The sequence below is a fragment of the Triturus cristatus genome, chromosome 5_2, assembly GCF_964204655.1.
Source record: "Triturus cristatus chromosome 5_2, aTriCri1.1, whole genome shotgun sequence".
Classification (NCBI taxonomy): Eukaryota; Metazoa; Chordata; class Amphibia; order Caudata; family Salamandridae; genus Triturus; species Triturus cristatus.
The window spans coordinates 481,375,681-481,401,715 of record NC_140588.1 but is presented as its reverse complement, the minus strand read 5'-3'; the positions used below and the strand labels follow the sequence as shown (position 1 = coordinate 481,401,715).

Genomic DNA, 26,035 nt, shown 5'->3' with positions numbered 1-26,035 from the left:
AATTACAATAAAACCAAAATACCTCTATCATCTATACCTCACACGCCCACTAACCCTATAGATATCACAATTCCACTACCCCCTCGCATCATGCCCTCAATCCATCTCTACTCTCCAAATTATTTACTAAGACATGCTATCTTCCTATAAATACTAAAATAAAGTTCAGATCCATCTCTCACCTCCACTGCCCCCTAATAAAGACTTACACTACTCCCTCTCTCTCTCAAAACACTATTTCGCTCTTCCACACACTAATCAGTCATTCCTCATAGTCCCTTCACTTCACGTCTTTCGGCACACTTTCAAACACAAAGAAAATTCTGAAAATGTGCACCTCTAACAAGCCCTACCATCCTCTGCTTACTGTGTCTTCTGCCTACATAGACATGGCCACTTTATAAGTCTTCAACATTATCTACCCTTCTTTCACCTTCACACACACTTTTTCTGCTGCTCTCTAGTGTTTACTAACCTACCTATCCCTCTCTATATTACTTTTTTAATAACTTTATTAAGAATAAACCTAAATCAAATATAAACAAAGCTGGTGCAGTTTCAAAACAAATTGCAATTCCTGAAGACAACAGGAAGTATAGGTGAAACAAAAGAATACATTGGGACAAAAGAAAAAGCAAATATATCATCACTCCTTGCGACAACCAGCTTATGGTGTTTCATTGTCAACAGTATCAAAAGACGCATCATTAGATGATGTGCAGATAAAACCTCTACTTTCGTTCCAGTGGCCCCATACCTTGGACCATATACCCGGGCAACCCCTGCTTTCATATACCGCCATCTCTGCTTGCATACACCAGTCCATGTCCGATTCCCAATCATCGTGTCTGAGTGCAACCCCACCCTTCCAAGTTCTAGCTAAATTGCGTTTAGCGATCATACCACTCAGCATGACCCAAAGACATTCAAACCTGGTTAGGTCAATAGCTTCACAAATATTTAAAAGACAGAGACGAGGAGATAGAACAATTGTTTTATGACATATTTGGGACCTGGCTGTAACCACTCTCCCCCATATCTGAAGGTCGGGGCATTCCCACCATTGGTGTAAGAAAGTACCCGGCTGCTCACAGCCCTGGGGACAACCCAGAGAGGATAAAAGACCCATCTTGACAAGAGCCGAACTGGTGTAGTACGCTCTATGAAGTAGTTTATGCTGTATCAATTTAAAGCGAGAACGGATCACCACCTCCCAAGGTGATGCCAAGGCCTCCCTCCACTCTTCGTCATCAAGCTCTCCCACCTAGTCATTCCATTTTGTCCGTAATTTACCCCGGGATTCAGGCATGTTATTAAGAATCTGACGGTACGTCAGGGAAACCGCTTGTTCTGGGAGGTAATCTTCCAATAATCTATCCTCTAACAGAGAGGAAAGAGGCAGGTCAGCCTCCACGTAGCGCTTTTGTCTTCACTACGTACCTGAAGGTACTGGAAAGTTTCCCCCTCCTGAAGATGGTATTGCTGTTGTACTCCAGATTACTTTCAATATATTCTATACACCTCTCAGCAAAATCTGTTCCCCATGCTACATAATTCCAAAACACACACACCCTGAACTGCACACAATTTCACCCCACACAGTTCCACAACTAACCATTCCATTACAAAACACATAACACCACTACAAACATACATCCACTCCACTACAAACAAATGGATATTCGTTTAAAACCTGATAATTTACAATACCAATAGCTCTAACTTTCACAAATGTGTGACCGACTGCATTGCAGATGCTTGTTAATACCTTCTATCTTCCATTCCACTCATACAGATTTGTCTTCTACTCGATTTCACGTTCTATAATGCAGGAAAGATTCCTCAGTTTAATTCCTTAAGAGCTCTTGGCTTTTACTTCTCTCGTAAAGATCACATCATAAACACGTTGCTTGGTAGTGGGGTGCATGCAAGTTATTCACACTTATTTGAAAAGATGGCTCTAGAGCTTAGTGCTACGATCTGTCAATGAAAATGTCAACATTGACTTTACAGTTTTATTCTGCGAAGGACCCAAGGCTACAAATACCAGAATTTGTTAAGCGGCGACATTGATAGCTTTTATATGCCTCACAAACTGTGACGGTTCTGAGTTGGCTATTGAAAAAGGCATTTCTTTTTGCCTGGCTGCATTTTTGTTTAGTGGTTACCCTCCGTACTTTAACATTTCTATGGAAATCTTTCTAAAGATGATGACTCAGTAGAAGGAAGCAGGTGTTAAGTTTTTTTTCTTTTAGTGATCTTTTCCAGGTTCATACTGAATCTTCCACAGATTCTACATCACACTGTACCTCTCTGCACCTTTGTAGTCTGCTGGCTTCTGTGGCTTTCACAGACTGAATTGACTGAATGAACACATGATTCCTTTCAGTAGCCAGGGGATGTCTTTTCTAGTGATGCTGGCTTTGGAGCTGCTATGCAGCCCTCTAGCGATCTAAAAATGTACTGGTTTTTCTGAAATCCCGCGTTATGGGGAGACCAAATAGAGATGCAGGTTGCCTTGTAAAACATTTAAATCAAATTATGGAAGTGTATTTATCAAAATAAAATATCTGTGGCGAAAGTATATCTGTAAAAAAGAAAAAAGTAAAAATAAAAATACTGACCACATGCAACTTGTTCTTACTTGGAACTGTAAGTTGCGTTTGGCAAACCTTTTTAAGCTGAGCGCGCTGGCACTGCTTGCCAAAAGATGCAGCATGACACCTCATCCCTTTCTGTTCACCTGGTTATCGCATTAATATCCTCCTTATGCAGACCTGATTAAAGTTCGCCTTGTTTTAATGGTATCACCTTATAGGAAGATGTATGTATTTTCACAGATGAAGATCCAGTCAGTCTTTGAAGTAGTCTGCTTTTTCCTGCTTAGAAATGCCATTTCCCTATATTAAAAAAATAAAAAATAATAATAATCCTCTTTAATTAGCTAAGAAAAGTCTGGCGAAACGGAATGCCTGTGTAGCGGCGAGGTGGTTGTTGGTTCATTTAACATGGAAGAACCTGATTGTGTGAGCTAGTGTTTTAACCTGTGTGTGAGATAGTCTTGTAGCTGTTGGCGGATGGTGAAAAGGCTCTGCCTAGGAAGAGGAGTGCGAGCCGTAGGAATTTCCAAAATACTGCTTCTGCATTTGGGGGAGATTACATACACATCTAGGCATTATTCCCTAGCTGCTGATTTAGTGAAAACTAAGCTATCTCATAGCCTTCTATCTTTTGATGTACTGGGATAACTGGCTCGTGCTAAGATGCATTCATTTCTTTTCATCCAACTCATGTGTGGAATGCAGCCTATTTCTGAGCCAAGGCATTTTGGGAAAATGGTCTGTATTGCAAATGGCAGTACATCAGTTCTTACTCTTAGCTATTTTTATGTCTCATTTTTAGTAGGTATTCTGCTCAATCTGTATCGTCTGCACCATTAATCAACTTCACAGCCTGGGTGCCTTTTTACATATTGTCGCATAATGCTCTATATTCTCTTCATTGTATGAGCATTCATGAGTGTCTAGTTTTTCTGGATTTGTGACACCCAGTTCTTTTTTCTGGGTGCCATGTGACGATCAGTCTCACTATGTTGCTGAATTAGGCTCCGGTTAGAATTATAATATAAATTTCCCTTTCACCATTTTATGCTCGGAGTGATTGTAAGGTCATATCTCCAAGTTTGACTAAGATTCGGGGACAACTAGCACTGGAAAGTGTGCTTCAATTGTTGGTTCTCATTCAGGTCTATCTGGCCGACATGCTTCACTACCACACACACATCTCATTTGTATCCACAATGTGAAGCTGTCAAATGTTTTAGATCATATGATCAAACTAGAAGAAACCAAAGTCTTGTTACAAAATGGTTTCTTGAACCTAGAGCACATGATACGTTTCGATTCTTTGAAGAGTTTTGCAAAAGTAGAAATTGTATTAATTAACTATGTTATGGTTTCAGGTGGTACATCAGTGAAATCTTTCGTAGAACGTTTTGGAGAGCGCTTACAAGTGCATAGTCCTTCACCAGCAATTTCCAAAACTCCCAATGTAACCCCAACCACCAAAATCCTTCAGGAGAGATTACAGAAGCAGAATGGTACCTCCAGCACGGCATGTTTAGCTACGCAACTAAAGCAGGTATGGACTGCCAATTTATTTTGAGGCTGCTTCATATACCTTTACCGTTTCTTAAACTCTTTACAGCCACAGTCCTTTTGCATCATCATTTTCTAACTTCTATGTTGTTTTTGGTAAAGGAACGTGAAAGAGAACTTGCTTCAATCCGGGGACGCTTTGATAAAGGTAGTGCATTGGCTAATGAGAGCGATATTTCACGAAGCAAATTGCCTGAAACTAAAATGGTAAGCACCTTGTACCTTTCCATGAAGTATTTTTTAAATTTATCTTTAAAAGTTCTCTGGGCTTTGAGAGAAGTGAATAGGTGTCACAAACCGATATTGCCGCCTGACTGAAGTATACCTTTTCTTCCATTCTGTTATCCTGTCACTTAAAGTAATGGTATTAGTAGGTCTGGCGTTAACAAAACCAACAAAGCTAAAGATTGGCAGCCAGTGCCAGATCTGTTGGCTTTACTAATGCTTGTTTTCATTAGAGGTTGATCTGGAGGGGGAATTTGGGTGCCATTGCATTGCTCTTGCCTAGAATTGTACGTAGGATCTCACAGATGTCTATACACACGCTCACTCTCTTGTGCACACTTGCCATTATCTTTCCTTTTCAGTGTTAACTTTAGTGTAAAGCAAAGATTCTGTTGTGGTTTTGTGAAGTTCTTCCAATCTGGGTACAATTTCCACTAAAAGTTCAGTGGAACCTTGTATTTCTCTTGCCCCCCACCCCACCCCATCTTCAGAGTGTGCACGACTACTTGCAAAGGTCTTGTTGCCAACCTTGCATTTGAATAAGCCATGGAGTAGATACCTTAATTTAACTGCCCTTCTGTAAATACTCCTAAGGCTTGTGCCCAGACCCTTAACTCTATACCCATGTGGGTTTTACAAGTTCTCTAGTATACCTCCTTGTGCTCTGGCAGGTGGAAAAAAATAAGCTGCTCCGCATTACACTTTTTCTACTGGCTGTGGTCTACATTGGTGTTTTTTTACTGACCCTGGCACTTCACATCTTATTTAGATGCTGCCATCACCTTTGCTTTCCATTTAATGCTTGGTGGTATGTATGAGGGAGGAGATGAAGGCAAGTGGACATTCAAAACTAGTCTCCCTGTAGAGTTTGTTTATGCCTACTTGTGTGTGGGTGAAGTAACTAGCTGCACCAAAGGGCGCCACCATCTCTGCAGCAATAAAGCATAGTGTAGAGGATGTAGCAAGAGCTTAAAAGCATAGTTACAACAGTTGCACAGAAGTCCAGGTCATTATGGGAGAAGCTACAAAAGCAATTTGGACAGTGACTAGAGAAATATATGGGGCAGTGTTAGACCTACGTCTAAGGGGGTAGCTTGGCTCAGGTCACTTGGCTCAACACTCCTCTTGGCTTTTCAGGCCTGCATCCCACTCAGCTCGCAATCCTGCGCCACATCACTCAAAAAGAACACTACACCGATTTTTGTAAAAGAGTTACTGTAAACTTTATAACATTTCTTTTCTGATCAAGATTCAGTTTTCACTTTGACATTACAATTGGAACCAGTTCATTTCATTTGCATTAGACTTCTCTCTATAGTCTAAGGCCAAACCTGGACGTTTCTGTACTAGATAATCTTTTCTTCTTTAACGGTGGTACTTAGTTTCCCATGACAGGGTAAAACATTACATTTTTCATTCAAAATGACAATACCTTTCAGCGGTACACCTTACAAAGTGATTACAGAAATACCCTCAGAGCTCCTCCCGCCCCGAATCGGGAGACCTAGCTACACTTCTACAGGGCGTGCTTCAAATCACATTTCAAAAGAACATTTAGTCCCCTCTGAATATTCGATCTGAGGAGTCCCCTCACAGCTGTACTTCAGGACTCTTATTCTGCTGATTCTATCCAATCTCCACCTTCTAGGCGCTACGTTGGACCTTCACTGGCTGGCAACTCAGTGATCCATTCTAATCAGTCTGTCAAGTTCTGCTTATTTCTTGACAAACACCCAATCACATTTTTATTAACATGGAATCCGATCTCCAGCTGTCACTGACTGGGAGATTATCTTTTCCCACACTGAGCGACAGGACTGTATTCCCCCCTAGTCAGTCTCGTGTCAAATCCAGTCACTTTCCCTTTTCTATTCGCCAAGGACTGGTGTTTCCCAGTAACGGACCTCAAGGGATACTAGGACACTTCCTGCCCCCTGCGACGTACTCCCCCGGGCCATCTGGGGACTCCTCTATCACCCCCCCCTTTCTCCTACTAGGGCCCCGCTTACTGTGTTCGTGCTGGTCGTCCTGCGAGTAGGTTACTCCTGAACTGAAGGACCTTGTTTCCGGGTGTCGGAACTCCCGACACCAAAGGGGGAATCTGGCCGAAGGGTCGGAGGGCGTCCCACTAGGCACCTCACCGAAATGCCTCATCCAACGCTTACTGGTAGCGAGGGGGTGCTCAGTTTCCGCTATGGTCTCCCTTTCTAGGGGGGGGCTTGGCCAGCCGGCAGAGTCCGGGTCGGTTCAGACTCCGTTACGGACTGCTCGGGTACTTCAAGCAACAGCGTCTCAGATGGGGAGCGGCCTTCCGGGGTTACTGGCAGCAGAGAGGGGCGGCGCTACGGCCCCTCTCACGTGACATGAGGATGCCGGCCTCGAAGCCGGTCGCGTCTCGCTCCTCCCTCAGGCAATTCTCACCTGGGCAGCGGCGTCGCGGCTCACCCGTTCCTCACAGGAAGCCCCACCACAAGCTCCCACAAGCCAGGAACCACCTCCGGAGGACACCAGAAGTCCCTCACGATCTCTGGAGGATGACGGTGTCCAGTTCTGGTAGGGTCTTTGGGAGGGAATTAGAGGGGAGTGGGGGAGCCAAATCAAGGGTGCCAGTAATTCTTTGGTGCGGCTGGATTGGAGTCCACAAGCTTCCTTGCTCCTGGAAGTGGCCACAGGTAAATTCCAAGATAGCGTTGTCCACCAGATCTCCGACTGCGCTCAGGGCCCGGTCACAAGGTTAGGGGTGACGTCACCTGGTTTGGAAGTTTGTGCAGGCCCTAAAACCTGTCTGTTCCCTTTTAGGCACGACCACCTCCTCACACAGGCAGGCGCCTTACTCCTGATGCCACACAGTTCTCTCTGAGAAACCTAAAATGGCCGCTCTCCTGTCACCTCTATTTATCACCTTGGACCTGACTTGCCAGAGAGGCCCAGAAAGTTCTGGAATCTCCCATAGCAGTCATGGTCCAGGTGCTGAAGTGACAGTTGGAGCCACCATTTTATGAATATCACCTTTCTCATCCATCCCCCTCAGAGGAGCACCTTGCGCCTTTCCCTCATGTGGAGTGGAAAAGACACCCAGAACCTCTACATCAGCACCAAAAAGTTAGGTAGACAGAAAAAATGAGAAGGGGAAAAGGACAAAAATAATAAAATGAGGAGGGAACTGCCAAAGGGCTGACAGGTCTAACAGGCAGTGAAGAGGTACAGAAGCCCACAAGTTAGTGAAATAGTACAAGAGCACAGCATACAGAGAATTAGTGGAGTACAGAAGCACGGGGCAGAGTAAGTGGACGTTTTGCAGCGTGAATCTTTTTCTGGATTCACGTGCTGTGCATCATTCCGCCATCTAGTGGTTTAGTCCGGAATTCTTCTTTTTTCTTTCTTTTTTTTTTTTCCTTGTTTTGGTCGCTGTTGACTACCATTTGGTGTCCGGTACGTCCCCTGTATACCGTCAGACAGCATCTTGGAGGTCGATGTGCATGGTGCCCATCTTCAGATTCTTTTTTTTCTCTGCCGTTTGGACTGAAGCAAGACGGGAAGCTCTGAAGAAAAATTTGTTTCCCCTTAAAAAACTTAAAGAAAAGAAGATCGTCATCGATCGGATCGAGAAAAGATCGATCATCGACGCAGTCGTAGACGGAAGCACAGCGGCCTGGGTTTTTTCACCACCAGAGGACCACTCCGGGCCACAAATGGCGAGGTAGGGACCATGGAGAAGACCCCTTTTAAATTCGGCCTGAAGTCCCATTACAAATATGTACAGCGTGATCCACACACTGTGCAACGTCTGCCTACCCAAGGATCACCAGGATAAAGATTGAGGCCTGTGCAGCGTTCCTGCAGAAAACTCTCAGGACACACCAAAATCAGAGACAGGCCCACTACGCCACAATGTTGATGCCAACAAACCTTCCATGAGGGAGATGGGTTTCTTGCGCGACTAAGAGGAACACGCAGCTCCTGTGAAATCCACACACGAAGGATCAGACATTTAAGTTATAGATTAGATGCTGAAAAAAGACGTGCCGAGAAGAAGGCGAAGGAATCGAAGAACAAGACGGACAAGGTAAGAACCAAAGATCCGTCGGAACCGAAGGGCCAAGAACCAAAAACAGCCAAATCAGCCCGACGCCAAACAAAAAGGCGATCGAAGGTCAGCCGCGACCAAAAGAAACCCACGGCACACACCCAAAGGTTGCCGAAGAGGGGATGTCGAACAAAGCTCCTAAGCCAAGGGTCGACGACAACGAACCCGCAAAAAAGGCCTCTACGCCGAAAACTAAGGCCGAAAAGGAAGACCCCAGCATCTGACGCTGAAAGGGCCCTCAAAGTCAAAAAGAAGACTCGGGGAAGATATGGCTGCGCTATTGCAAAGGAAAAAGGAGTTTGATGATTCATTAAAGGAGTATCGAATCCCTAAGGCTCGAAGTCGAACCGGAAACCGTCGACGCCAAAGAGGCGGAAGACGCAGAAGAAGAGGAAGATGGTATCCTTCAATCCCCATCAACACCGGAACCTCAAGGCGAAGATCCATAGGAATACGATCACGTACAGGAGGAGGAGGAAAACGAAGAAAACTTCAAGGACGAATGGAACGATCTCGACACAGAGATTGGAGGAGGAGATCTTCAACTATCCCTCTAAGGCATCTCTCCCGGATGACATTGCCTCCTACAATGAAATTCTTAAAAGGGCCGCAAACCTGAAGGAAGTAAAGGGAGGTACATGTTTCCTGCTGGAAACCCTGGCACCTGCATCAAAGGGAACACAATACCTACCCATGTTGCGAAGTATTCTGGACCAAGGCAAGGAAGCCTTCAAGGAGCCAGCATCTAACAGAGGGGTAACTCCTAGAGTGCAGAAAAAATATTAACCCTCTTCAAAAGACCCAAAATATATACAGGGAAACGTTACGCCAGATTCCATCATCGTAACAAAAGCCAGAAGGAGAGCTAACGTAGTCTCCAATACAGGACTTCCACCAAAAAAGGAGAGTAATAGGATGGACTTGGTGGGCAGAAGAATGGAAAAAGAAGCAGCAACACAGTGGCGCATTGCCAACTCAAATGCCCTGCTGAACAGATATGGCCACCAACAGTGAGATGAAATGGAGGAGTTTATAACCAAACACCCAGAGGAGGACAAGAAAAAAGCAAGAGCGGTGGTCCAAAGAGAAAAAATGTAGCTAATACCTGCCTTAAATCTGCACTAGATGCAGCAGACACCGCAAGCAGGCAAATGTGCATGGGAACCATACTCCGAAGACATTCCTGGTTCAGGATTTCTGGATTCAAACAAGAAGTTCAGATATCAATTATCAACAGACCTCTTAACGGACAAGTTATTTGGAAAGGAAGTGGATGAATCCCTTCAACAGATGAAGGATAATTTAACCGCTAGGGCAATGGGGGGGGGCCCTACAACAAAGAGGATCTTTCAGTAGAGGAGGTTTCTCTAACCGAAAGACCACAGGAAGAGGCAGCTTTGGCCAAAACCATCAGATGCCACAACAGTCCCAGGGGCAAAACACAAGCCAAGAAATGGGTCAACAGTCTGGTTACCAAGGCTGGCAACCACAGACTCATCCCTTTCGATGGAGAGGAAATGGCAGATGAAGAGGCCAAACCTCAAGAGGAAGAAGTAATACCTCTAACTGACTTTCTCACACAAAAGGACCCACACAGAACACCAGTGGGGGGGAAGAATGTCCTTTTTTTCACATCCAGTGGGAAAAGATCACAACGCGCAAATGCATATTAAATTTGGTACCACACGGATATTGCATTGAGTTAACAAAGACACCACTTGCAAATCCACCAAGGATAAGAAAAATACTCAAATCAGAACAGACACTGCTAAACGCAGCAATCAAAGAACTGTACCTAAAACAAGCAATAGAAACAGTACCAAAACAGGAAAGACACAAATGAAACTACTCACCATACTTCCTTGTACCCAAACAAGACCTTACCCTGAGGCCAATTTTGGACTAAAGATTCATAAACAAATTCACACGAACACAGCACTTCAAAATGTATACCCTTCAAAAACATAATCCCGCAAATCCCAAAAGAAGATTTCCTAGCAACAATAGACCTCGGACGCCTATTTACATATTCCAATGAACATAAAACACAAAGTACCTAAGATTCCTACACAGCGGAACACTACCAATTCAAGGTACTCCAGTTCGCAATAAAACCAGCTCCACGGGTGTTCACAAAGTGTCTGGCCGCAGTGGCTGCCTACCTAAGAAGAGAAAAAATCCATGTATACCCCTATCTGGACGATTGGCTAATAAGGGGACGCACAAAACAAATATGCCACAATCACGTGCAGGAGATAATCCAAACACTTCAAAAGTCTGGTTTTCTCAATAAACCACAAAAAAAAATCAACAAACCCAGAATAGGAAAAACCCTTCCTAGGGGGAATGCCGGAATACAAAGAACGCAAAGGCTTATCCCACAAGGAACAGGATACAAGTTATCTACAAGGAAACAGCCCTCTACCATAAGGGACAGTCTCTTGACAGTGAGGAAGGTAATGAAACTCATGGGCATGATGGCATCATACATACCACTCATCCCTCACGCTTGCCTACACATGCAATCATTTCAAGAATGGATCACCAACAGCTGGTTACAAGCCACAGGGAGTTTGGACGATCTAATGGTTGTTACACAAGCGATACAAGCAGAGACACAACGGTGGGCATCCAATAACATAGCACGGGGGAGATCTTTCAGGAACACAACTCCATCTGTGACAATCATCACGGATGCATCCCTCAACGGTTGGGGAGCACATCTGGACCAGCTACAAATTCATGGACGTTGGAGCGAAGAAGATTCCATAAAAACACATTAATGTCCATGAAAAAAACTGTTCTTCTGGCACTCAAAGCATTCCAGAAACCGATTCAGGGGAGGACCATCCTAATACAAACAGACAACACCACTACAATGTTTTACCTGAACAAACCGGGTGGAAAGAGATCCTTTTCCCTGAGCAAACTTGCGCAAGAAATCTGGCAAAGGGCAATACCACAGCAGATCAATCTGCAAACAGTACATCTACCAGGAGTAGACCACGTTGCAGCAGACAGGCTAAGCAGACAAAACGGTTGCTCACACGAATGGGAGCTAAAGCAAACCGTACAATACCGGTTAAACATCGGGGAACGCCAGTGTTTGACCTTTTTGCAACAGTACAGAACAAGAAAAGCCGGAACTTTGCATCCAGGTTTCCACACCACCTGTCAAAGGGAAATGCGCTTACACTCAATTGGTCTCCGACATTTCTCTACGCCTTTCAACCAATTCCTTTGATACAAAGAGAACTACAAAAAGCAAGCGAACCAGGAACAAATATGATTCTCATTGCCCCCCCGTTGGCCAAGACGGACATGGTACTCCACTCTCTTAGAACTCTCCAAGGGAGAGATGATCACGATCTTAGCAGACAAGGACCTGCTAACATTGCAACAGGGCCAAATCTTCCACCCAGAACCAGCGACGCTACAACTAGCGGCCTGGCGCCTGAATACATAGAATTTGGACATCTTAAACTGCCGTCCAGAACCCTGGAGATTCTAAGGGAGGCAAGAAAACAGTCAACAAGGAAACGCTATACAGCTAAATGGAAGCAATGTACCACATGGTGCACCGCTAACAACAAGACTACTACAATAAATACACAGGAAACCGTAGTCCCATTTCTTGCCTACCTTTTTAGACTGCAACATCAATTTTTCCAGCCTAAAGGTACACCTCGCGGCCATAGTGGCATACACAAGAGGGAAAACATGCAAAACTTTCTTTACTAGACCACTTGCCAAAAGATTTTTGGAAGGAGCAAAAAGAGTGGCTCCTCCAAGAACTGCTCCTGTACCAACATGGAGTTTAAATACAGTGCTGTCTCAGCTAATGGGAAAACCGTTTGAACCCATGCATACAGCGGATATCAAACATATTACTCTCAAAACAGCATTTCTCCAGTGCAATAACATCACTATGGAGAGTAAGTGAACTACAAGCATTAACTATACAAGAGCCCTATTTACAAATCCACAAGGATAAGGTAATCTTAACGAACCCACTGTTTTTAGCAAAGGTGGTAACTAAGTATCACTTGAATCAAAACATCATCTTGCCAGTTTTCTTCAAGGAACCAAAAACTAAGGCAGAAAAAAGCCTCCAAACCCTGGATGTAAGAAGAGCGCTACTATATTATCTGCAAAAAACAGAACGAGGTATAATTATTATTTTTTTTAACTTCTTTGTGGCTTACTCATGCACCAACAGAGAATCCGCTGTCACTAAAGCAACCATTGGAAGATGGATAGTACAAGCTCTGTAACTAAGTTATACCAATGCCAAAACAGACCACACAATACAACCAACCGCTCACTCCACTAGGAAGAAAGAAGCAACACTGGCTTTCATGGCAAATGTACCCATCAATGCCATCTGGGCATCACCACACACATTTTACAAAGCATTAATTTGATGATCTACAAATAAATAAGGAAGCTCAAATTGGACAAAGTATGCTTCAACCCCTGTTTGCTAAGTCTTCCTCTCACCACAGCCTCCCAAACACGGAAGACCGCTAGATAATCTGATGCACAGTGCGAATCCAGAAAAGGATGCGCGCTGCAAAACGAAATGGTTACTTACCAGTAGGAGTAGTTTTGCAGTTTGAAGAGTTTTCTGCATTCACATGCGACCCACCCAGCCTTCCCCTAGAAGAAACGGGTGGGGAAGAAAAGTACAATGTTAAGAACTATAAACAAGGACCATTACTAGGATTAAACAGAAAAAAAATCTGACGATGGCCACCACGCATGTCGACCTCCAGTATGCTGTTTGATGTCATACAGGGGACGTACCTGACACCCAATGGTGGTCGACAGCGACCAAAAGGAAAAAAGACAATTCCGGACCCATCCACTAGATGGCGGAATGATGCACACCATGTGAATCCAGCAAACTCTTCAAGCTGCAAAACTACTCCCACTGGTAAGTAACCATTTCGGTACTGGGGTTAGTGAAGCTGGTACAAAAGCAATCTAGAGTAATATGTGAAAAATACCAGGAAGCAGCTGAGGTAGAGTCCTATAGATTGATGGGAAGCAAAGGCTGTGGTGGGAGGAGGATGCAAAAGCAGAGGGAGTAAAAGCACAGAAAAGAGTGAATGAGAATAGAAGTGATGTAGACTGAGTCAGAGACGTGGGGGGGGGGGGGGAGAGAGCACAGAGGTTACAATGAGTAGGTGCACAGGCCCGACCCAGTATTCAGCGATTCAGAAGCTGCAGAGACAGAGGTGAGGAAATAGGAGCCAAAGCGCTCCTATCAGCCATTCATTATATACAGAACTGTGAGGATTCATTTATTCTTTTGCTGTGACAAGCATTATGTAAATTAGCCCATTTCTCAGGGCCTCCCCCCAAGGTATTTGTTTTGTTCATTTAAACTCCTCTTACATTCTTAAATGGTTCCGTAGTCTTCTTTTCTTAAAGAGTTTGTAGGGCAGTAGAGGCCCCCCCCCCCCCCCCCCCCCCCCCCCGAAAAAAAAAATCTCATTAGGACTGGGTAGGTGTAATTCAAAGCAAGATCAATGCCACTTTCCAACTTCTCTCCGATTCTGTTGTCTCTAATCACCACTGGCTTCATGAGTCATGGAATATGGATATAGAGACGTGGGCAGATATGAGGTTACTGCAACATTAGATGCTCATGAAGTCCTTGCACCTCACATTTCCATTCCCTGGATTTCAGAAAACTTCAGTTCCTTGTGCCACCTGCCTTTACAATTGTGTTAATGTATACATTTGTAGAATGGAAACCCTGTTAGGGAGCAGTGGGGTGAGTAAAATCCATTATAATGTTGCTCCAGATCCTGGGAGCATAGATGGCAAAGGCTTGTCTATTGGTTTTTACCCTTTTCAGTTTTTTTGCTTTGTCTGTCCTGATTTTTAGTGTCTCTGTCAGAACTTGCCATTCTGATGGACTTTCATAAAATACAGCTCATCTTGAAGATGGCGTAGGCTTTTAGGTGGGAATCCGCAGTTCCATCATGCTTAGAGTGATATCCACAAACCTCTTTGGGCCTTTAAGATGGGATGCCAATGAATACCTTTCTGGGTAGTATCTACAGAGGCCATAGGTGCAAAACAGCTAAGGCTTTGAAGTGTTCTGAAGTCATTCTGGATTGTATGGTTTAACTTTCCTCAGGTCAAACAATTGATATCAAACAGTCTTGTTGTTGTTCCTGCCCATGCCGGCTAGAAGGCTAGTTTGGAATGAATGGTGAAGCGAAGTGATTTTACATTCTGTTATGCGGGTCATTAAGCTATCCAGGTTTATTTCGTAGAGGCAGACTTTAAATTGTGTTTGCTACTGTTTGTTAATTTTATTAATTTAATAGTTTGGGTAGCCTATTCTTTGTTGAACATATTTAATGGAGGAATGGGGTTAAATCCTAGGATAATTTACATTTTTATTGATATTTGAGCCAAAAGTGAATACACACATTGTTACATAGCAACACATAATTGCTATAATTCGCTAAACATTTCTCATAAAAAACCTGTACATTTTGTATGCCATCTTTTCATAAATCATCTAATCTTTACAGTAAAATTGTAGAAAACATATTGATTAGGTAGATAACATTTAAGCAGCCTTGTTAGTAAGGAAAATAACCTAAAAGAAGCTTGCTATTCAAAACAAAATTCTAGTTACATCTTTTCGCAAAGTCCCAACCAACACATGATTTGGGCTGTGAATAGCCCACATTGGAAAATCCCATAATAATCTAATCCATGTATTTTTTTCCGATGTAACTTCTATCCCCTTTATGCAACTAAATTTTAATATTTCAAATCTCCCTTCTTGATTTTCTCTGAATTTTAAAGTGGAATGGAGGCACCTGTTACTTTGTTGTTGTATGTGGAACGCTTTTGCTAATGCATCCACTTTTTTTTTTCTCCAATATGAAACAACCATGTTGTTGAACAAGCATCTGTCTCATATTATCGCACAGTCCTTTTGCAAACAATAAATGTCGCTCCTGACAGTTCAATAACAGTAATAGTATTACATTATTAATGAAGTAAACTTGCGTTACCTTTCACCTAAAACATTGAAAGTTGCCTTCAGCCCACCCACACCACCCCAACTTTACATGTAGCGTCTTTACATCTGTCATACCATCCCGCAATACACCACGCAGAGAAACTATTCTGAACATTAGTTCAGGCAGATCTCGCAATGTAATTGCAAGCCGATCAACCCACTCCCTCTGGCACAATACCGTTGTCAGCCTGTGAGCTTGAGGTCTGCTGGGCAGCTACTACATAGTCCCTAAATGGCCCCCATATAGCTCTGGGGCGAGATGTTGCTGGCATAAGACTGGCATAGGCCTCAGCGTTGACATTGCAATAAGCTAAACTTTTCAAGCAGTCCTGTAATCTGGCCCCAGTTTTTCTGCCCCAATGTCTGGCAATTTCTCTTTTGGCCAAAAGTAGTCCCAGGGAGGCAAATCTCCTGACTTTTTGTTGGGAATTGCACTGTGTATCCTAACAGCGCTATCTCCGGGATAGGGTTAAGAGGAAGGCCGACCATTTTCCCCTGAGTCATGTGGACATCCGTCCAGTAAGACTGTAATCGGGGGCAAGTCCAGGCCAAATGCACAAAATCGGCGTGCGGTGCGGTGCATTTGGAACATGTGTGGGGCCTACTGGCATCTATCCTGTGTGCCATGACAGGTGTAAAGTAGGCGCGGCGAAGGAACTTTAAATGAAGCAGCTTGTGCCTACTGTTAAGGGAAATTACTTTAGTGGCTGCGCAACATTTTGCCCATTGTTCGTCTGTGATTTGCCTGCCAATGTCTGTCTCCCAGGCTTGTCGAAGTTTAGTGTCACACACTGGCTTCATTTTGGCACTAGCTTTGTACATTTTGGAAATTAGTCAAGCACCGCTAGGATTCTGTCTAATGACAGCGGGGGAAATGAGTCCGGTTCAAGGGGAAACGTGGGGAACGCAGCCCGAAGGGCCGATCTCACACAGGTCATAATAAAGCGGTTCATGGAACTGCAGTCAGCATATCGTGCATCTTCGTCAAGTGAAAATACATGTCCCTCAGGGAAGAGATCACCTATTTTGTTGATGTCAAATGTGGTTAGTGTGCGCTGTACCAGACCCTCCCCAGTGATCGAGAACCATTTGGCGTTTGGTAGGGGAAGTGAGGAAGAGTAGAGGGTCGCAGCGCCGAAAGAAACAGTCAGTGAGGGGTATTGGAATGTTGTTGAAGAAATACAAAAATTCCCACGGCTTCGTGCTCTTGGTTAGTGGAAAAATAATGGATTTATGCCCAGCCCTGAGAATCTACCAAAACGGATAATTTCCCTAATGAGGGGTGTGAGGTTTACATGTGGTTCCCGGATGTATAGGATAGTGTCCTCTGCGTAGAGGGAAACCAGGAGAGGACCGGTACGTAACTGTAGCCCTCTGTGCAAGTGGCCTTCCTGAAAATGCCTAATCAGTGGGTCCATTGCTAAGATAAACAGGAGTGGGGAGAAGGGGCAGCCCTGGCGTGTCCCCCTAAACAGCCGAAAGTGTCTGGAAAGGGTGCCATTCAGCCGGAGTCTCGCTATGGGGTTGTTGTAGAGTAGGCAATGAAGCTGAATGGTAATCCCATTCGTCGCATCCCTTCCAGGAGGAACGGCCACTCTCCAGGAGGAAAGGCCACTCCAAGGAGTCGAATGTCTTCTTTGCATCCAGCAATATAGCGGCCGCAGGGAATTCCGGTTGTATTCTGTGTAAGACCGCAAACGGTGTGCGCAGGTTCAGGGAGGTAGACCGGTGAGTAACTAACAAAGCCTGATTGGACCGGCGAGATAATGTACTCCATTAGTTGAGACAGTCTATTTGCAAGCGCCTTGGCCAAGATTTTGTGATCTAGATTTAGTAGGGATAGGGGGAGCGTTAAGAGCCACAATGTCTTGGGTCTTTGCCAGGCTTTGGGAGGAGAATTATTACGGCCTCACGAAGCTTCGGGGGGGAGTGTCTTCTTTAGGGCTTCTGCATAAACCTCGATAAGTTGCGGTGCTAAAAGATCTTTGAACTCCTTGTAGAAGTCACCTGTGAAGATGTCCAGCCCAGGGGCTGTGGAGCCTCGGAGGGTGTCAATGGCAACTGTGTCGTCTGCAACCGCCATGAAGTCCTGCATGTTCTTCTCCAGATAAACCAGCGCGATCTCTGCGAGGTAATCTGTGTGTGCAGCGCTGTCCGACCCGGGAAGTGTAAAGTGTGGTATAATATTCTAGGAACTCGTCCCGAATAGCGGAAATCGTGGTTAGCCTGTCACCATTGGCGGAGTGCAAGTCAGTGATGTATGATTTGCTGTATGGCGGCCTCAGCATTTGTGCTAACACTTTCCCCGGCCTCTCCACCTCCCCATAACGCCGGGCGGTGTGGTATTTCCCTAGATATAAAATCTCCGGTCTGCAGTGTACCTATACTCGGATAAAAGTGCGAGCCGCGCTGCTGAGTCGTCTGGATTCGGGGTCCCAGAGCATTTGGAGTCTAATGGGGCGATGTCTCGTTCAATACAGGACATCGATTGCGGAGATCTCTGAGCACTTTGGCGTGCTTAGAAATACAAACCCCTCTAATAACTGCTTTAAAACCCCTCCACAGCACCACCCAGCAGTCCACCAAGCCAGTATTAATCTCAAAATAGTCTTCTATAGCCTCTTGCACTTCTGCCTTAAACAAGTCATCCTGCAAAGCTCTACCGAGGAAGCACCACGGTCGTTCGTACCCCTCTGGTCGTGGGAGTTTCAAATGTAACACTATCGGGGAGTGGTCAGAGTACGTCCTGGGAAGCGTCATGTAGGAATCGAACCAGTGTCTGAGTTCGGGAGAGAGAGTAGCCAATAGTCTATCCTGGTACAAGTGTTGTGTTGACCTGAATAGTGAGTGTACTCGGTTAGAATAGGATTGCGGTGTCTCCAAATGTCAACAAGTGCATATTTGGTCACACAGGTCCCTCCGGACACACCGTGCCCATGGTTTAGTATCTGGGGCTTGAAGTGCTATCCAATCTAGGGTCCATTAATAAGTTAAGATCCCCTCCCAATAATAGCTTTTGTGGCACGTGTTTAGCAAGCTGGATGTTCAGTGCGTGATCTAAATCTTGGGCGTCCACATTTGGGGCATAAACGTTGATCAGTGCGGCCCTGTGTCCATAGAGGGAACCAGTAACAATGATACATCTGCCTTCTGGGTCCCGGCATACGTCGCTTAAACTAAAAGGGATACGTTTGTGTATCAGGATGACAGTACCCCGGCATAGCTGCTGTAATTCGCAAAAAAACGCTGTGCACCCCAGCTGGCGCCAAAGCGTGCCGCTTCCGTGGGGGGGGAGGGGAGGGAGGAGGGGAGGGAGGAGATGTGTCTCTTTCAGATAGGCTATGTCTATCTTGTGCCGGAGTAGATAATGAATCACTTGCGGTTATTGTCGAGGCCTCTAACGTTCCATGACATCAGGGTTAGTGTGGAAGAGCCCTCGATTACCTAGGCGTGACATGTGGGCTATATGTGTAAGCGGTCCTGTCAGAACTGCAGCGAGCATCAGACATTCCTAACAATGATAAGCTAAAGTGCGAAAACCAACAATTAAAGTGTACAATCCCCCCCCCCCCCCCCTGCCCCCGCCCGCCCGCCCGCCGCCTTCCGCTCCAAAGGAGGCCAACCCTCTGAACAGTTGAACCTGTAATACAAAGGATTTTCAAGTTGAGCTGATGTGGCCCCAACGTTGATCCTCCAGGAGAAGATAAACCAACTCTATGGGTACACCATAGGGGGTGGCAGCACGGGGTCGAACCAGCCATATGATGTAATAATGAAAAATACGATAAATTTCCCTCAGTTGGACACATTAAATGCGTTAAATTAAGGAATGAGTCAACCGGTGGCAGGATTGGAAAAGAGGTCTGCACTCGCATCTGAACAACTGTGAGGCGGGGAGGAGAGGGATCCTCCCGCCGCGGCCTGCGTGTTTCGCTGCTTGTATGTCAGACAAAATTCCTGCGCCTCCGTAGGTGTCGAACGTGCAGAACCTTCCGCCCACATCTATTCTTAATCTCGCCGGGTAAAGCATGCCATACTTGAGTCCTAGGTTTTGCAGAGTGGCCTTCACCCCATTAAATTTATGACGGGCCTCCTGAACCATTACTGTAAAGTCTGGATAAAAGGACAGTTTCGATCCCTGCCAGTCTACCTTTCCACGCTCTCTCGCCAGCCTCAGCGTAGTGTCCCAGTCTCTAAAGTTCAGGATGACCGGGGTTAGGCCTGGGGCACAGTGACCTGTGAGCCCTCTCTACTGCAAAGCCAGGTGTGAAAGCCTCTCCGCCAAAAAGGTCAGTGAGCAATTTCTCCACAAAGAGATCCATCCGGCCGGTGGCTGTCGTCTCGGGAACCCCCATGATTCGGACGTTGTTGCGGTGACTGCGGGCTTCCAAATCATCGTTCTTTATGGCGACGACTTTGAGAAGACACTCCGTTCGTTCCAGCCTCTTGAAGGACTGCGTGGTCCCATCCTCAATGTCCGATATACGAGCATTTTCCACGTCAAGTCGCCGATCATGAACCTGTATTTTGGTGCCCAAGTCAGCAATAGTCTTGTCTAAGGTATCAAAGCGGGAGTCTAGGGACTTGAATCCTGCCCGCATTTCTTGCAGTAGGATGGATTCCGCCGCTTCAGTAGGCGTGCTAATGCATCCACTTCACCTATAAGATAGCCACATTCCATCATCTGACAAAGGATTGCTCTGCTTCATTATAAAGACTTCTAGAACACGGAATATAAATTAGAGCCGTTTATTTACTCTTATTTTGAATGGACACCAAACTGCACTGTCTAAAAATTAAACTGAAAGTTTCTGCAGAGAAAATTAAAGTGAAGCTGTATTTCCTTTTGTTTTCAATGTTAAGGGGTTATTCGATATTGGCCTTTCATTTTTGGCATAAGCACATCAGCGGGGTTTTTCAATTAAGGGTACCCCCTATGATTCATCCAGGCCATCAAGAATGTGTTCACTCCTTTATACACTTAGTGAGCATGGAGGCTGCTGTCAGTTCACAGTTTCGAACTAGTTAGGATGGTATTGGGTCTTATTTAGAACTCTTTTAATATATTAACACTTATAACCACGTCAATGGATGTTTCGCTAAATGTAATTGTTTATGAATTAGTGAGACACAAATGTCTTGATTTCCTACCCAAAATTAAGTCATGCCTTCTTTTTCTTCCACTTTAATTTGTATTCTTATGGTAGTCCATGTAGAAAATTATCTTGGCTTTGGTCGTGATACTGGTTGATACTCAAGTTCGTATTTGTTATATTATTAAACTTCTGTATGGCCACTTTTCCAAGGCACTTAGGGGTATGTGAAGTAGTATTACAGACCTTTATGAACTGACCCAAAAAACATGGACTGAAAATGGAACAATCCATGCACGGTTATCAGAAATAGAATTGATTGTTCCCTCTTAGTTCTTTTACGGATAGGGTGTTGGGCATCTTGCGGTCAATTCATAATGCTACTTATTAATGCAAAGTAAAACTTCCATAGTACTACTTCAGTACTCCAAAATGGCTTTATTAATCGGCCCTATTGTATTTTGACAGAGCAATACAATTATACTAAGTAACTATTCACTGACTAATATTAGCACAAGCCAACGTTGCTCCTGTATGTGAAAGTCCCTAAAGCATATGGAAAGGGCAGCAAGACTCCCAAAGCACTACATACCCATATACATGGTAGAAGTGCCCTTCAAAATTACTCATCACATTGTTTACTGCTTGGTACTGTGACCAGCATCTGTATGGTAAATAAGTGGTATTTTTCAACTTCTAAACTGAGTTGAGTGTGGAACATAATTCAAAACCAGGCGCTCTCGCCTTCAAGACTAGATTTACCATTCTTGGGAGTGCGTAACCACATGGACACTAAAGGTAATGTATGATTTGGTGATAATGCTTCATTTATCCTTTTTCTCAACATCTGCATGTTAGAGGTGGTGATTATTTGTTATATTGCAGAAGATGCAATACGCTACAATCTGTACGTTATCACTGCATATGTTTCGGTCTTCAGAATACATCAATTTTGATGGTTGGTTGGGCATTGTTGAACCTTAACAAAATATGCCAGATATAGTTTGAAATTATTTGTAAAGTAGTCTGACTGTCCAATATTTACTCCGTTTTATTCTTGGATTTTTTTTTTATCTTTCAGAATATCAGGGATGAGGAATTAATTAAATCTTCTGCCAAACCAGATGAAGTAGAGTCTCATTTACTGCATGAAAAAACCACAGAGCCAGAGGTCCCATTGACCGAAAGCCAGTCTGCAGGTGAGGACATAAACTGTGCTGATTTTCATGTTGTCCAATCGTCTCTGGGGAAAATGTTAAGCTCATGTAGTTAATATATATGATGTAAATACTGGTACTACCCTTGAGAGGGAGGATAGCTTTGGAAGGATTAGATCCTGCCATCATGGGATCCCAGCTTTGCTAGGAACATCACTGCTCTCATGGTGGATTCCAGCATAGGTTAACTTTCACATATTTTATACCTACTTTGGGTCTAGGCTTCTTAACACCTGTTCCCTGCAGCATAACATTTAGTTGACTTTTTTCACACGTTAGAGGATGTTTGGAAAATGGGCCTATGAATTTTAAGGATCTTTTTTTATTTTGGTGTGCTCATTTGCCCTTTTTTGTCATACACCAGCATTTGATACACTTAAGTCTTTGATATTTTCGTAGCACATGCAACGTTATTAGGCTACATAAAATACCCCCTTCTCCACCTTTCACAGCATTGATTGCTTATGTTACAGCACCCTTAAATGTTCCGAGATACTGTTTGAGCAGCAGACCTTTAAACACCAGTTGTGGGCAATACTAGATGGATCATCTGCTGAACACTTGTAAAGTGATTGCTATTTAAGTAGCTGTAGTGTTGTCGATATCACCTCAAGAAGTTGTAGAGCCAAAAGTGTTCGTCATCAGCTCACCGTTCATACCAGGCACTGAACTGGTCAGTGGTCACAGTATTTTAGAAGTAAAACACTTGTGACATTCTTAAATGGAACAATCAACACTAAACCTTATTGCTAGGCGACTAGACATATGCTACATACTACAGTAACTCTAACCCTCTTTACTGTTAGCAATTTAGTGTGCCTGATGTGTGATTTGTCACCTGAAATTTTCCCAACCGTGGTTGAAATGCAGCAGGGAGATTGGAGGCCTTAGTATTGTAACGCGATAAAGACTGGAACAAAGGTGGCTAATCGACAAAGTTGTTACAGGAATTGCACACGTTTAGTGTAGGAATGCTTCAGTATATATTCCAGGGATTAGAGGGAGGTTTTGAGTAGAGCCTCTATTCATGGGAGTCCCAGGGGCTTAGAGCCAAAAGGTAGCCAGGTCCTCCGGGGTTGGTGAGGTTGCTGGCCACAAGAGATGCCGGGTTGGAGCAGGAGCAGGTTCGAGGGTCGACAGGCCGGGAGGGCTGGGGCCAAAGCAGTTGGTGTCTTCCTCTTTTCAGCAGCTGCAGGGCAGGTCTTCTTTCTTCTTGCTCTTTGTAGTTTTGAATCTGGGGAAGGAAGGTTCAGGGTGCCCCTAAATACTAGATTTAGGGGCGTTACAGGTAGGTGAAGGGCAGGGACCAATGGGTCCCTGTCCTGGGGTGGGTACACCCCCTATCCTGCCTCTCTCCTGTGGGAGGGGGGCAGTAGCCTAGTCCTGATAGGGTAGGGCTCCCCATCTTCAAGATGGCAAGAGCCCGGAGATGTGCTTCACCTCGCCTCCCCCACCTGAGGGGTGAGGTTGGCAGGCTGGCACATCCCCTGTCCTTATTTTGGGTTTCCGGCCAAAGCTTCCCGCCAGAGTGGGGGTTGCAGGGGCCTGGGGAAGCTCACAGAGGCGGCATGCCTTTGAAGCTTCCCGCTGCCCATTCTGGGGGAGGAGATTTAGCACCTCGCCCAGGATGTGCATTGTCGCAGGCCCAGGAGAGCAGGGGCTCTCCTACCCAGGCGTCCAGCAACATGTCTGCTGGGTGGCAGCCTAGTCAGCCTCAGAGCAGACGTGGATTGTGGGTTAGGTTTAAGGGGGCACCTCTAAGATGCCCTCTGGGGTGCTGGGTACATTAAATCCCACACTGGCATCAGTGTGGGTTTAATGTGCTGAGAAGTTTGATACCAAACTTCTCAGTTTTTAGTATTGCCATTATGGTGCTGTGGAGCTCGTGTTTGACGAGCTCTCAGCACCATGTACTATTAAATGGCAGCACTGCACTTGCAGTGCCCAGGAATGGACCTGGGTACAGTAGGGGCACAGGGCTCCTGTGCCCACACCATTGGCATAAGGCACCCAGCTAGAGGGGTGACTGATGTATGCCATGGCAGTGTAGGTGATGGGCATGGCACACAGGTATGTGTGCCATGTCGACTTTGTTTTTGTCTTGCACCCAAACACTCAGCCTGCAAAGGCAGTGTGTGTGTGTGTAAGGGTACAGGGCCTCTAAGGGTGGCACAAGGAGTGCTGCAGCCCTAAGAGGCCTTCCCTGGTCACAAGGCCCTGGGTACCTAGGGTACCATTTACCAGGGGCTGACATGTGGCCAGGGTTTGCCAATTTGGGTTTGTTTTGTTTTAGGGAAGGAACATAGGCCCTGGGCACCTGATTGGCAGGAGTCCAGGGCACACTCAGTCAAAGTACATTCAGCAATTCAGCAAAAAGTGGGGGCATACCATGCAAGAAAGATGGCACTTTCTCACACATGTCACTTCTGTATTGGCTGAGACTCCTGATTTGATACTCACTTGGACTAGCCAGTCATCTCTGCAAAATCTGTTTGGGTAAAAGCTAAATACTGATTGTCCTTTTCCTGGTTATTCTCCTTCCAGAACGTTTCTTGTTTATGGTAGCAGAGTTTGCCATTCTGTATTCTTGGGTATCGGGTAAAATAGCATAATGGCGACGAAAATGTTACTTGTTATGGCTTTCCATCATGGCAATCTTCAGTGGATTACATGACAAACGCACCCTTTTCCCCTGTAAAAAAGCCAAGTGAACTGGAGGACAATTAAAATTTACAATAGCGGGGTCAGCTTGCGGCCTAAAGGAATTGTGCTGCTTTTGTCTAGGTCTGGTCTTGCTGCCTGTGTGCAGAGTTAGACCTTGTATGTTTGATCGGAGTCTGATTCCAGGAAAACATTACATTGCATCTCTGCTCTACCAGCTGCAAGGCCTACAGTGAACTCTTGTCTGGACTTTCTAAACCCACATCTGCGATTATCTGACCTTGATCAGTCTGTAAAGTCCCCACAAAGCCTGTGCATGCTGTTACTTCATTTCTGTCTTAGTCCGAACATGATTCATGTTCATGCATTACTCCAGACCTCGGAGCTTAAACAAGTATCAAGTGCTTTAAATAAGCACCACCTCCTCTTACATGTTTTAGGTAACATTAAGTCGATCTTGCATACACATGCATGATGTACGTAAAACTGACCCGTGGCTGAAACAAAATTACATTTTTTACGTTGGGACAGTCGTGTAGACGTTGGATACCAGGTGCATTTGTTCGAAGTTTGCTTCTCATAAGCACCTTGAATAATTTGCAAGGATTTTTCAGTTTTTGTCTTCTGATATGGATAAAGTGCATTCATTGTAAACGTCGAACATGTAATCTATCTTTTTGTATATTTTTAATGAGATTTCAAGATTCTTTTTCAGGTTTACTTTTTTTAGGGTAACTTGACATGTAGCAATCATTTCTTCAAATTTGTTAATTGTTTTTCTAATGTGATCTTTTTTTGTAGGTCTTTCTACACCCAGGTTGGAAAAGGCACAACCAAGTCCGTTGAAAGCCGTACCTTGCTCTCCAAGAGAATTGACCCCGTTCAATGAAGCCCCAAAGAAGAAAGGTACAGTTTTCGCAGGCAAACAAAAAACATTTGGGTGTCTGCCACAGTCTTTTCAGAGATGTGCTTTTTCATTGCTTAGAATGTCTCCTGTTGTGCTTTGCATGTGCAACAGTCATGTATGTGAAACATTCTTATGGTTCCTCTAAATGTTCTCTTGTAAAGGAATAATTTTCGATGTGCACTGCATGTATTTTGTCAAAATCCATTCACTTAAGTTTGAACAAACACTTTTCTATTTAGCTCTTAGAAGCAGAATAGTTGACTTACGTAATAGATCAAATCAAACAGCCCTGTCTCCTCAGTTAAGAGCTACATGTCTAAATGCATAGTTTCTCTTTCACGTATTCATGTACACAATGTACACGGAACTCAGTGATCCATTAATGGCTCAAAAAACTTACGTGGTAATGCTGTTGTCGTCTCGTGCTGTGATATCTGTGAGAGTACTGAATTCCATCTTCCTGTCCAAATCATACTCTTGCTAAATGGCTTATATTTTTTAAGCCAGTAGAAAATGGCAAACATTTTAATATTTAAACAATCTTTTTTTCCCAAATTTGTAAAAATAAATTTTTAAAAGTCCCCTTTTTTGCTTTCCTATGTAAATTTGAATGGCTGTTCAAAACTGCCCACTA

General features: G+C 44.5%; 1 protein-coding gene across 2 annotated transcripts in view; it reads left to right on the top strand.

The window, feature by feature from the left end:
• The window catches only part of ANLN (anillin, actin binding protein), a 279,002-nt gene that overhangs the window by 71,377 nt on the left and 181,590 nt on the right, over positions 1–26,035 (top strand). For both annotated transcript variants that reach the window (XM_085607473.1, XM_085607472.1), the window contains exons 6-9: positions 3,962–4,140; positions 4,260–4,364; positions 21,698–21,815; positions 25,296–25,400. In XM_085607473.1, coding sequence (XP_085463599.1) covers positions 3,962–4,140; positions 4,260–4,364; positions 21,698–21,815; positions 25,296–25,400 — 507 coding nt within the window. The remainder of the gene's footprint in view (positions 1–3,961; positions 4,141–4,259; positions 4,365–21,697; positions 21,816–25,295; positions 25,401–26,035) is intronic.